The following is a 14393-nucleotide window of genomic DNA, read 5'->3' on the forward strand; positions in this document are numbered from 1 at the left end:
ACTACAGTTGATCTGGTAAGCAAGGTAAGCACTGTGCTCACCTTACCTTGCCTATTGGATAATCCACCCCTGAACAAAGTAGAAATAAAAGCTGGCATTCATTTGCGCTGTTCATTAAATACTTTCAGTTCTCTGCCTTCTTGGCACATGATGGGATTAATTAGTCAGATAAGAGATAATCTAGCTCACTTAAAGTCATGTTGTTGTCTCCCCCCACTGAGTCAATTCCATCTCACAGCAACCTTATGTGTTACAGAGTGGAACTGCTCCATAGGGTTTTCTTGGCTGTAATCTTTTTTTAAAATCTTTTATTGTGCTTTTTGTGAAAGTTTACACAGCAAATTATGTTCCCATTTAACAATTTCTATACAAAGTATTCAACGATATTGGCTACATTTTTCACAGTGTGTCATCATTCTCATTCCTTCTGTTCTGATTGTACCATTTCCAGTACTCTAGTTTCCCTGCCCCCCTACCTTCTCGTATTTGCTCTAGAGTAGTTTTTAACCATTTGGTCTCATATAGATGATTTTTTAAAGGAGTTCATTACTCACGGTTGATATTCATTATTTTATGAACCAATGTGTTATTTAACTAAAAGGTGACCTTCTTGGCTGTAATTTTCATTGAAGAAGATCGCCAGGCCTTTTCTTCCATGGTGCTGCTGGGTGGGTTCAAACTGCCAATCTTTTGGTTATCAGCAGAATACAAACCGTTTGAGCCACCCAGGGGCAACTTATTGCCATAAGAAAAAGTTACTCAAGAAACAAGGAGTAGAAAGATACCAAATAAGAGTTTCTCGAAATGGTTATATTTATTCATCTTTTCATTCATAAGAAGCTCTAGTGGTGCAGTGGTTAAGAACTCAGCTGCTAACTGAATGGTCGGTGGTTTGAACTCACCAGCAGCTCTTCGGAAGAAAAGACCTGGCGATCTGCTCCCATAAAGATTATAGCCTAGGATAGCCTATGGGGCAATTCTACTCTGTCCTATAGGGTTGCTATGAGTTGGAAGTGACTGACAGCACACAACAGCAACAACACTCATTCATGTAACTATTTACTGAATATCTATTAGACGGTAGTTGCTACCTCCAAATACAATGTCTTAGAGATAAGAATGTAAACAAATAACGCTATTATGTCAAATGATCTAATGGAAGACATTACTATTAAATTACATTATTTAAATATCTGTATTTTAAATACAAATAATCCCTTGAAGGAACAGGAATAAGTGTTTTATTGTTAATATTGTTTTTTATTCAAAGAGCTAGAGGAAAACAATGACTTCCAAAGGTTCAGAAAATATAAGAATCTAAAGAGATGACTTATAACTACTCAAAATTATATATTACCTTGAATTTGTTGTATTGGTTTCTGATTTTTTTTTTTTTTAAACTAATTCCTGGTTTACATCTTCCCTATTTAGTATAGAAGGCAGAAAAGTACAGTGTTCAAACTTTGGAGCTAGGCAGTTTTAGACTGGTTTTGTTACTTATAGGTTGTGTGGTAGAGCTAAATTTCTTCACCTAAGCATTTGATTTCTCGTCCACAAAATGGGGTGACCACCGCCTATTTCATTGTGTTGTAGTAAGAATTATGTGCAAAGACATTCATAAACTATATGATGGAGTAGCTGAGAGTTGCTTAAAATCACCTTGCTGCTTTGATTCTGTTACATTTCCCTGTTGGAATAGGCCAACCGTCTATCTCTAGAATTCCCAGCCTTTATGAGATACTATGACTGGTAAGACAGTATCCTCTTCCTCAGTTGTGTGAGGAGGGGGAAAGTGGGGGGGGGGACACAGGGGCACAACACTTAAGTAGAAATACCAACTCCATGAGATGAACAGGACCTTAATTTTCTGCAAACTACTTCTCTCTATCCACCTCTCTCCCCAGTGTCCCAATCTTTTCCTTCTTCATTAGCATCAACAATAACTAAAATATTAAACAGTCCATACGAAAGTTAAGTACAAATCCTTTCCCCTTAAAAAAAAAGTCCCTTTTGCCCTCCTGAAGGTTCTTTTAATCCAATCAAATTCATGACTCTACTTACCTCTATAGTTAAGTGCTCACCTCTTGAGCATGTTCTAAAATACTTGGATCTGGAAAAGAAAAACAGAGAAAAACATTAACTTGAAAATCAAAATTAACCCTAAAATAGAATTAACTTAGTGGCATAGGAACATTTCCTCAAGAACAACTTTGAATTCTCTAACATATAGTATCTTATATTTATAAAAAGGAACCACTAAATTTACTTAAGAATATAAATAATCCAGATTTTTAAACTTAGAGTTATGAATTTAAAATAGCGTTTAGTTAACTAACAGTTGTTTATTGGTATTAAACAAAACAAAATAAAACAAAAAAAAACAAACCCATTGCCATCGAGTCGATTCCAACTCACAGTGACCCTACAGAACAAAGTAGAACTGCCCTATACGGTTTCCAAGGAGTTGCTGGTGGATTTGAACTGTCGACCTTTCAGTTAGCAGCGGAGCTCTTACTCACTGCACAAATATACACTAAACCTATAACAAATTAACTTACTATATTCACTACATAGAACAGAATACAATTAAACTTTCAAATTATCTCATTCTTTTTTCTTTTTTTTAATTGTGCTTTAGGTGAAGGTTCACAGCTCAAGTTAATTTCTCATACAAAAATTTATGCATATATTGTTATGTGACACTAGTTGCAATCCCTAGAATGTGACAGCACACTACCCATTTCCACCCTGGCTTTCCCATGTCCATCCAACCAGCTACTGTCCCTTCCTGCCTTCTCATTCTGCCTCCAGACAGAAGCCGCCCATTTGGTCTAATGTATCTGCTTGAGCTAAGAAGCACTCTCTTCATGAGTATCATTTTACGTTCCATAGTCCAGTCTAATCTTTGCCTGAAGAGTTGGCCTCAGAAATGCTTTTAGTTCTTGGTTAACAGAGCGTCCAGGGGCCGTGGCTTCAAAGGTTCCTCCACTCTCAGTCAGACTATCTCATTCTTTTTACTGTATCAAGAAAAATATCTTGCTAAAGTACTTAGGTGTTAAATAATGTATAAGAGTGTCATGGATTGAATTATGTCCCCCCAAAAATGCATGTATCAATTTCGCTGGGCCATGATTCCTGCTATTGTGTGATTTTCCTGTATGTTGTAAATCCTGCCTCTATGATGTTAACGACGGAGGATGGGTGGCAGTTGTGTCAGTAAGACAGGACTCAATCTACAAGACTGGATTGTGTTCTGAGGCAATCTCTTGAGATATAAAAAAGAGAAGTGAGCAGAGAGACAGGGGGACCTCATACCACCAAGAAAGCAGTGCCAGGAACAGAGCGTGTCCTTTGAATCCGGGGTCCACGCGCAGAGAATCTCCTAGCCCGGGGGAATACTGATGAGAAGGGCGACAGAGGGAGAAAGCCTTCCCCTGGAGCTGATGTCCTGAATTTGGACTTTTAGCCTACTTTACCGTGAAGAAATAAATTTCTCTTTGTTAAAGCCATCCACTTGTGGTATTTCTGTTGTAGCAGCACTAGATGACTAAGACAAAGAGTATGTTCTCAATTTGGTTAAACATATGTAAAACAACAGCAATTCAAGAGAATATTTGCCAATACGTGAAGAGTGGTTATCTCTGGATGGAGAGATCACATATCTTTACACAAAGCTAGGTGCGTTTTATTCTCTCCCCATGCTCCCACAAATAAAAAAGAAAAACTGCTCAGCACGTCAACCAAACAATCCATTAAGTTAACTTTTCCAACTAGGACCAAATATTGACTTTAATTTTAATCATTCTCTTCTGCTTACATGCAGTGAAATAGCATCTTCTCTATTCTGTCTATCCACACTCTAACACCCACAATATTAAAGCTGGTATAGGACAGAGCCACTCAAACTCCTTTACCACTGAAAGTGCCAAGAGATGTAACACTTTCACCCATAATGTGATTCCCACATTATAGAAACCAAACTTTTTGCCGTCGAGTCGATTCCAACTCATAGAGACCCTATAGGACAGAGTAGAACTGCCCCACAGGGTTTCCAAGGAGCAGCTGGTAGATTCGAACTGCTGACCTTTTGTGGAGTAAACAGCTGCCAAAACTGATGGAGAAGAGAACTCCCCAGCCTCACCACAATGGGGATCCAAAATTACACTGAGGGTTCCTTATGTGTCAGAATTCATGAACAGAAAGCACGTCTCTTAGTGATGGTAGAATCCTGGAATTAGAGGTCAGAATGCTTTGTGATTTGTGTGTGTGTGAGAGAGAGAGAGGGAGAGAGAAAGGGTGTTTAGTGAAAGGGAATGCCATATTAGTGTTACTAAAGATTAAAAAGAGCAATGAAATAACAGGTGCTATTTTTGCTGCCACTATCTTTATTTGCTGACAGACACAAAAAAGTCTGATTACCCATTAAGAGATCATTGGAGAAAAGCAGAGGATATAGTATTCAATGTCATTCCAGAGACCTAATAATTCATGGGACATTTCCAGTAAAAACCTAATACCCTTAATTCCCTAACCATCTAGTGCCCTCACTCTCTGCTCTCTTCTCAAACAAAAACAATAATGAGTTTAGCCTCCAAGTAGCACTGTGTTTTGGCCTTAGGATTCCCGCTTAAAGAGCTATATGCTTCTTTCTCTGCGATGATCACTCTTTTCCCCAAATGAAGAATGTCTCTGACTAATCCATTTCCCCTTCCAGGCTTACTCAGTGATATAACAATGAAATAAAGTTAAGTAATACTAAGCAAAGTATCTTAATATGAGCCATCAGTATGACTTCATTGCTGAAGCAAAGCCTAAAGCTAAGCAGTACAATGTCCAAATGAAGGGAAGTAATTGTTGCACTATACTTATATTAGACCACGGAGCACTGTGTTCTGTTCCAATTATACACAGATCTATGGTTAACTTTAGGAGAAGCCCAAGGAATTGTCTGTTGCAAATGTCTCCTTTTTCCTGGGAACTGTCCCCTCTATCCACACCCAGCTATAGTGAAGACAATCATGTTCTGTTGCATGACTCTGACTCCCTGACTATCTGACCAAGCAGTTGGACCACAGCCATCCCAGACCTCATTTGATTGGTTCTGGGATGTATGGAAACTTAGCCTAATATGGAAACTGAGCCAAGAGAGACAATACCATCCTGACAGCTGCAGGGCATTGCTAGGTATTATGCTTCCTGATGATCTGCTTTGAGAGGAATGAAGTCAATTGAAAGAGTGCCTGACAGCACTGAAGTCATTCCTAAGGACTAGTTACATTCCTGACCTGTCCAAGGTTTGGTATTACTTGAGAAACTCAGTATCCTATAATAAATTTCCCCTCTAGCCTATGTTAATTTGGGCTTCTGTCCCACAACCAGCCTTGGCTAATAAATAAACATGAGTCTAAGTGACATAATGGCAAAAAACCATATTAAGAAATTATGAAAACAAAAAAAACTTGTTGCCCTCAAGTTGATTCTGGCTCATAGTGACTCTAGGACACAGGACAGAGTAGAACTGCCTCATAGAGTTTCTAAGGAGCGGCTGGCGGATTTGAACTACCAATCTTTTGGTTAGCAGCTGAGCTCTTAACCACTACGCCTCCAGGGCTCCGATATTAAGAAATAGCAATAAACAATTAAAATGCAAGGTAAAGAGAAAAGCAAAATAAGTTTGGGAAAAATTCAAGCTTTCTTTTTAAGACAGATTAGGTTGAGCCCTCATTCCTCACAAAAGGCATATATTGATTCCTACTATCATAAATGCTAAGATTATATTGTCAAATTGAAGTAAATATTGAATTTAGCAAACACAGCGAAGGCAACATTTTATTCAGAGGAGCTTTATCCTGGGATTTATCTGAAAAGAAGTCAAGAAATATTGATATATATTTTAAAGGTAATTAGAAAGCCAACTGCTTGAAAGTACCATCTCAGATGAGAGCTCTCCATTACTTAAGTAGTAACGGAAAGAAATTAACACTAAAATCTTTCCATATTATTGGATGCTTAAAAGCCCAACAAATTTGGAATATATTTTTTTCAATGTTTCCTGTTACAAGCTGTCCTTGATATTTTGCATTTTCCACCTTACCGTTTGGTTCTAGAGGGAGACTCTGGGCAATCACTTCCCTACTTCTTTCTCGATGAGAATATGAGTGAAGAGTAACTGGAGCAACTGGGGAAAGCAAAGGAGGCACTTAACTATTAAAAGTGGCCTCAGGTTTTTATAGCTCTATATCATAAATATTTATCGAGTGCCTACGAAGTGACTGGCACTGGCACTGTTCTAGGTGCTGGCAATATAAGTGTAAATAAAACAGTTCCGCCTTGGAGCTAACACTCTTGGGGGATGAATGACAATAAATAAAGTGATAAATATATTAGGTGGTTGGAACCGCTATGAAGAAAAATACCTGAGTAAACAGAGGATAGTGATTAGGGGAGGGAGGTTAGTTCATTTAGGGTGGTCAGGGAAGGCCTTTCTGTTAAAATAAAATCAGAACTAAGACCCCAAAGACAATGAAGAAGTAAGCCACGCAGATGTCTGGAGAAAAAATATTCTAAGCAGAAGAGAAGCAAATGCAGCAGTAAAATTGTGCTTGGCAATTGGGCAGAATGGTTGGAGTGGAGAAGGAGAAAGGGAGATGAGGTCTGACAGGTAGCCAGGGCCAGACCACAGACCTTGGTAGTCCATGGGTAGGATTTTGGATTTTATTCTCAATTAAATGAGAAGTCATAGAAGAGATTTTTGTCTTTGGCATTCTTTTTTTTTCACATTTAAAAAAATTCGAATATGCTCAAAAGTAGAGCAAAGAGTGTAAGACTTTCTTGTACCCATCACCCAGCTTAAAAACTTACCATTTTCCAAATCATTATTTCATTTATACCACCTCCTAACCCCTCATCCCCTCACATTTTTTATTTTGTTTTGTTAGAGTATTTTAAAGCATATCCCAGACAAGTAATTTATCTTATCTTTACCTCAATTTTCATTTCTAATTAAGAGCTTTTTTAAAAAACTGAATCATCACATTATCGTCACACCTAACAAAACTAAAAATAATTCCTTAGTATCATCCAAAACCCAGTCCATATTTCAATTTCCCTGATTATCTTTTTACACTTGATTTGTTCACATCCGAATTCAAATAGTCTATACACTGCATTTGTTTGTTAGGCCTCTTAAGCCTTTCTTTAAACTGTAACAGCCCTCCTCCCTGCACCATCACCTTTTTTCATGCCACTGATATGTGAGGAAATAGTGTCATTTTTACTGTTAGAATTTCTCACATTCTGGATTTGGCTGATCTTTTTCCCTGTTGATGTTGTCTAACTTTTTCCTCTATCCCCTGTATTTCTTTCTTTTTTTAATATTTTATTGTGTTTAAGGTGAAAGTTTGCCCAGCAAATCAGACTCCCATTTAACAATTTCTACACAAATTATTCAGCAATATTAGTTACATTTTCCACAATGTGCCATTATTCTCATTCATTCTGTTCTGGTTGTACAATTTCCAGTACTCTAGTTTCCTTGCCCCCTAATTTTTGGCCATCTGGACTTATATAGATGATTTTTCAAAGGAGCTCATTACTCACAGGTGATATTCTTTATTTTATGAGCCAATCTGTTATTTAGCTAAAACGTGACCTCAAGGGATAATTTCAGTTTAAGGTTTAAAGAGTATCTCAGGGTTCTGGAGTTTTTAAGAACTTGAGTTGTGTTCCACATTTTTCTCCTTTTCTGTCAGGATCCATCTATTGTGACCCTGATCAGAATGGTCGGTAGTGGTAGCCAGGCAGCATCTAGTTGTTTGGTCTCAGGATGGATGAGGATGAGGTTCATGTAGACTATTAGTCCTCTAGACTACTTTCTTCTCTGAGTCTTTGGTTTCCTTCTTCCTCTTTTGTTCTGGATGAGCAGAGACCAGTAGTTTTATCTCAGACAGCTGCTCGCAAGCTTTTAAGACCCCAGACACTACTCACCACATCGGGATGTAGAACATACACTTTATGAACTATATTACGCCAATTAACTGAGTCGTTCCACGAGACTATGGTCCTAAGTCTTCAAACCCAGAAAATCAATCCCATAAGGTGTTTGGTCATGTCTAGGAAGTATCTGTAACTGCGTCCCCTATGTGGATGGATATACATGCAAGCAGACACATACTTATATGTATGTATGCTTATAGATACATCTATCTGTGCACACCCTTATACCCACATATTCATACCCATATGCATTTATGCCTATATACATATTTGCGTAACCACACTCATATTTTTGATTGTTCTTGGTATTGCTGAAAAATTGTATTTGTCATATCCTTTACCAAAAACATCCTTTTCACTTGTGTAATTCTTAGTGACACTGTTTGCTTTGGTCAAGCTGTGTGCACTTCACCCACATTCGATGCTTCCCCTATATTTCTTGTAAACTGCTAATGTGATGTAAAAGCTTGATCATATTGAGTTCAATCTTTTTTTAGGCAAGAATCCATCTTAAGTGGTACTACGTACTTGTTATCACATCAAACCGTGAGGAACTTTATTCTTGTGTGTACCACTTTTACTGAAGCTAAGATTGATCTACAGGTTCAGTACTGTCAGTATAATCCATTCATTATAAAGTTCCTCATCAACCTTTTACCTAATGAATGTAGCATCCATTAATAATCACTGCTTAGCCTCATTATTTCATTAAACCAAAAAACCAAACCAGCTACCATGGAGTCAATTCCAACTCATGGTGACTCCATGTGTGTCAGAGTAGAACTGTGCTCCATAGCATTTTCAATGGCTGATTTTTCAGAAGGAGATAGCCAGGTCTTTCTTCTGAGGTACCTCTGGGTAGACTCCAACCTTCAGCCTTTCAGTTAGCAGCCAAGTGTGTTAACCGTTTTCACCATCCACACCCAGGGAGTCCCCCATTATTTCATTAAAACCCAAAAACCGTTGCCATAGAGTCAATTCCAACTCATAGCGACCCTATAAGACACAGAACTGCCCCATAGGGTTTCCAACGAGTGGCTGGTGGATCTGAACTGCCCACCTTTTGGTCAGCAGCCAAACGCTTAACCACTGTGCCACCAGGGCTCCATTACGCAAAAATCATGATTTTCTAATACCATCATTCTTTAAGAATGTATTAGCTCTATAAGAACTTCCCTGGAGGATGCTGAGTAGACCATCTGTCATGGATTGAATTGTGTCCCCTAAAAGATGTGGGTAGCAACTTGGCTAGGTTATGATTCCTATTATTGTATGATTGTGTTATCTGATGTGATGTCCTTATGTGCTATGAACTCTACCACTATGATGAGATTATATGTGATCTCCTCATGTGTTGTAAATTCTATCACTGTGATGAGGTTATACTGATGAGATTGACCAGATCAGTGTCTTAATGCAATCTCTTTTAAGATATAAAAGAGAGAAGCGAGGAGAGACACATGCGAACCTCATACCACCAAGAAAGCAGCACTGGGAGCAGAGCGCATCCTTTGGACCTGAGGTTCCTGTGCAGAGAAGCTCCCAGACCAAAGGAAGACTGATGACATGGACTTTCCTCCAGAGCTGGTGGAGAAAGCGTTCCCCTGGAGCTGATGCCCTGAATTTGGACTTGTAGCCTACTGGACTGTGAGAGAATAAATTTCTCTTTGTAAAGCCATCCACTTGTGGTATTTCTGTTGGAGCAGCAATAGGTGACTAAGACACCGTCTGATGTGAATTTTAAAAGGATCACTGTAGTTTTTGTGTTAAGAATAGACAGTAGGAGAGCAAGGCTGAAGCAGGGAGGTCAATTAGGAAGTCACTGCAATAACAGTACAGCAAAGAAATGATAAGAGTTTGGATCACAGTAGTAAGAGTGGAAACAGTGAAAAGCAGTTTTGAAGACAGGGCTGACAGAATTTGCTAATGTGTTAGATGTAGAGATGTGTATAAAAAGGAAGAATCAAGGATGACTCTAAAGTTATTAGCCTGAACAACTGGAAGAATGGAATTGCCATTTACCGAGATGGGAAAGGCTGGAAAGGGAGCAGGTTTGTGGTTATCAGATGCCAAAGAGTTTGACATTCAGTTACAATTGGAGCCTGGGTGAGGGCCTTCTATTCAAATCCCAAGCCAATAGCATTAACATAAACATCAGCCCAAAGACCCCTCAAAAGTGCTTTCTAAATTAACTCTGAGGCTACTTCTCAATTCTAGATCAGTAAGAGTACTTTTCTTCCCTGCTTAAAAAAACCCAAACCCTCTGCCTTCAAGTTGATTCCAACTCATAGCGACCCTATAGGACATAGTAAAACTGCCCTATAGGGTTACCAACGCTGTAAATCTTTACAGAAGCAGACTGTCACACCTTTCTCCCACAGAGTGGCTGGTGGGTTCAAACCACCAGCCTTTCGGTTAGCAGCTGAATGCTTTAACCACTGCACCACCAGGGCTCCTCTTCCTTGCTTAGGACCCAGGAAATCCACCTCCTTATATAGCCTCACTATCCCAAGGAAGGTTGGCTGTAGGCAAAGACACAGTGTCAGCAATTTTCCCCTCCCACACATATGTTTCACGCTTCTATCAATACATACATGCCAATTGCTTTTTAAGGATTTCCTATTCCTGGGTGAGGGAGGAAGACTGAGTTATCTCCCAAGAAGTTGGAAATACAGAAAACAAAACTATAAAAGCATTACATAATCAGTTACCTTGACATGCTACATTACAATTACCTTTGGGAAACTCTCCTAAGCTTTAAGACTTAAAGAAAATAGACTGAACGTAAAAGAATGAATGTGTTAAGTAGAGGAAATGGAAGAATAGAAAACAAAGAAGCAAATGTTAGCAAGTATTAATATAATAGAAAGCAAAGAGAGAGACTTAGATTTACTGAGTACCTACAGTAGGCTAAGAACTGAGCTTAGTTTTTAAATGTATTTTATATAAATTTCCAGTGATGGTTAATTCTTTGTGTCAGCTTGGCTAGGCTATGATGCTCAGTGGTTTTGCCAGATACTGGACTGGTTGCTGTTCCATAATGTAACGTACTATAACGTAACATAAGGAAACCTAACGTAATGTAACATCATGTAATGTAAATGACCTTCCATAATGTGATCTGATGGGATCAACCAATCAGTTGAAAGGGGAGTTTCCTTAGGGGTGTGGTCTTCCTCGAGAATATAAATGGATATTCTGATAGAGCTCACTCTTTCTTTTTGGACCCTGCACTCTTCTCATTGCATTACCTACAGAACTTGGGACTTACGCCTGCAAAAGTCTCTGGCCTGCCACCTGACCTACAGAGTTTGGATGTGCCAGCCCCACAACTGTGTGAACTAATCCCTTGAAGTAAACCAATCACTCTCTCTCTATGTGTACATCTTACTGGTTTTGCTTCTCTAGAGAATCCAAACTAAGACATTTCCTTTCCACAGGAAGGGAGACAGAAGTACTGTGATCCCATTGTATAGATCTGTACTATCCAATACAATAGCCATATTATATACATGAGTCGAAGATGACCCCTGTGTTGTTTATTTCTTCACAGTGGGCTAGGACCATTAGCCCAAAGCCTGCCAGCAGCAAACTCAAATTCTTACACATCCAATTACTTTTAAAATAGCCCAATAAGCACATTAGCCATTTTGAGCTTGCCTGCTTTGTATACCCCCATGAAACTACACCTAACATCTGCTAATTATAGAGAAGACAAACTCTGTAGCTATAAAAAGACCCCAAACTACTGCTGCCCTTTGGAGTCTCTGATCCAGAGACTCTTTGCCTTGCTGTTGGGCAACATCACCTTGATATATGTAAGCCCCCTTTCAAATCTCCCTCTCCCCCAGGAGTTCCCTTGCCCTTGGGGAGGTGGGCCCAATGCTGCTTTCTCTGGAAGGTCTTCTACTGGGAGGGACTTTCCCTCTCTTGCAACTTTGTCCAAGTACCATCCAATAAACTGCTGTTTTGCAACACTGTCATTGCATGGTCTTGTCTTTTTCTTGCTCAGACCTGAAATCCCCAAACTCATCATAAGCTACTAGCCAAGTGTGGCAATTGAGCACTTGAAATGTGGCTAGTCTTAACTGAGAAAGCCCTAACTGTCAAATACATATTGGATTTTGAAGACTTAGTACAAAACAAAAAATGTAAAATACCCAACTCCAATAGCTCAGCTCTTTTCAACATATATCAATGGTCAAACACAGATGAGTATCTTTTAGATCTTCAACTCCTCCCTCCTTCAAGTTCAGTCTATCACAGGTCTGCAGTTGGAAAATACTGCTGTGCATGTTCCCATACTATGTGTGTAGTTTCGACTCTAAAAGTATGCTAGTTATATATATAATGCTGTTCGTAGTATATGCTTTTAGTATACTCTTACATAATGTTTATTATTATTCAAAAAATGATTGCACTACTCATAAAAAGTTTTTCACTAAATATTAAGGGTGAATAAATCTGGTGACATTTAAAATTAAAAGCAAATCTGGTCTAATATTCTCATTATAACTGCTTTGTAACCTAAAAAATAAAGAGGAGTAGATAACCATCCTACTTTTCTAGACTATTATTAGCATATAAGTGGGTCATACTATACAAAGCTCCCTAAATTTACTTTAAAAAAGTTATAAAGTAAATCAGTACAGAACAATTTAAAGTTTTTCTGTTTTTCACTGCTTTCATATTTCATATTTGACTAAACCCACTGAACTGCAAATTAATTTCATTTGTAATGATAACACAACAACTCTATGAGAAAACTCCTAAGTTCATATAGACCAGAGGCTCTTGGAGGGATGAAGGTTGTAGGTGTCACAGAAAATAAAACAACACAAGAATATGGCAACAGTAAATCTAGGGCAGCATCCATCTCCCACCCTTGGGCAAAAATGAATAACAGTAAGTTATTATTGATGGGAGACTGCTGTACACCTCTGGTAGTTGAGGTAGGGGGAAGAAAAAAGGTTATGAATCTGAACTAGACACAATACATAAAAATAACTCCAACAATCACCTTATTAAAAATGAAGATTACTGGGCTCCACTCTCGGGTTCCGAGTTAGAGAGTCTGGGGACCATATTCTGTTCTGCTCACCTATTTGCCTATCTTTGTGCCAATACAAATAGTGTTTTAATAATTAGAGCTTGTAATCTGATAAGACGAAGTCCCTGAGTGCTATAAACGGTTACGTGCTCAGCTGCTAACCAAAAGGTCAAAACCATGAGTTGGTGATGACTTGACAACTGTTTTGTTTTGTTTGTTCATTTTTAATCTGATAGGACAAGTTACTGTCTTCAAAATTTCCGTGCCATTTTTGGCCCTTTGCTCTTCCATAAAAATTGTTGGAATCATCTTGTCAAGGTCCAGTTAATCCTGTTGGAATTTTGATTGGAATTGCACTGAATTTCTAGATCAGTAGGGACAGCATTAACATGTTAAGCATAGTGAGTCTTTCGACGAACATGGTATTACCCTCCACGTATTTCGTTTTTTTTTTTTTTTAATGTTGTTCTGGTCTTACACACATATTACTGATTTATTCATAGTTTATGTTTTTCATCGCTATCATAGAAGGTAGTTTTAAAAACATGCATTTCTGTTTGCTGCTGGTATACAGGAATACAATAAAAATTTAATATGATTATTAGATAGCACTTCACATTAATACGGTTGGATAAAAACTTCTGACAATACACGAAGTGTTAGGAAATGGAACAGCAGAAACTCATTGTTAGTGGAAGTATAACCTGCTATAATTTCCTTGAAAAAGTCTGACAAATTCTAATAAAGTTGAAGCTGTACATATTCATTCCTCTATATAGTGTAAAACACACACACACACACACACACACACACACACACACACACAAACTGTTGCTGTTGAGTCGACTCCAACTCACAGTGATCCCAAATGTTACAGAGCAGAATTTCTCCATAAGGCTTTCTTGGCTGTAATCTTCATGGAAGCAAATCTCCATGCCTTTCCTCCATGAAGCTGCTGGGTGGATTAGAACTGCCAACCTTTAGGTTAGCGGATCGCAAATTGCGCGTGCCACCGAGGGACCTCACTCATACATACGTACACACACACACCACACACACACACACACACCCCTCCCTAAATAATCTCTTACACATGTGTACAAAGAGATATTTATAAAAATGCTAGCTGAAGAGTTTATGATAGCAAACAAACCTGAAAATAACCTAAATGTTCATGAACAGGAGGATGGGTAAACTGTAGCATATTCATACAAAGAAGTCCCTCAGCAGGGCAAATGGTTAACACGCTTGGCTGGTAACTGAAAGGTTGTAGGTTCAAGTCCACCCAGAGGCACCTCGAAAAAAAGGCCTGGTGATCTACTTCTGAAAAATCAACCACTGAAAACCC

The 14393-nt window shown here is 38.6% G+C and overlaps 1 protein-coding gene across 1 annotated transcript in view; it reads right to left on the minus strand.

Moving 5' to 3' along the window:
• Positions 1-14393, minus strand: part of AP1AR (adaptor related protein complex 1 associated regulatory protein) — a 47827-nt gene that overhangs the window by 19082 nt on the left and 14352 nt on the right. The window contains exon 2 of the mRNA XM_004385908.2: positions 2062-2110. Within this exon, the coding sequence (XP_004385965.1) occupies positions 2062-2110 (49 nt within the window). The remainder of the gene's footprint in view (positions 1-2061; positions 2111-14393) is intronic.

The sequence above is a fragment of the Trichechus manatus genome, unplaced genomic scaffold (assembly GCF_000243295.1).
Source record: "Trichechus manatus latirostris isolate Lorelei unplaced genomic scaffold, TriManLat1.0 scaffold00150, whole genome shotgun sequence".
NCBI classification, from domain to species: Eukaryota; Metazoa; Chordata; class Mammalia; order Sirenia; family Trichechidae; genus Trichechus; species Trichechus manatus.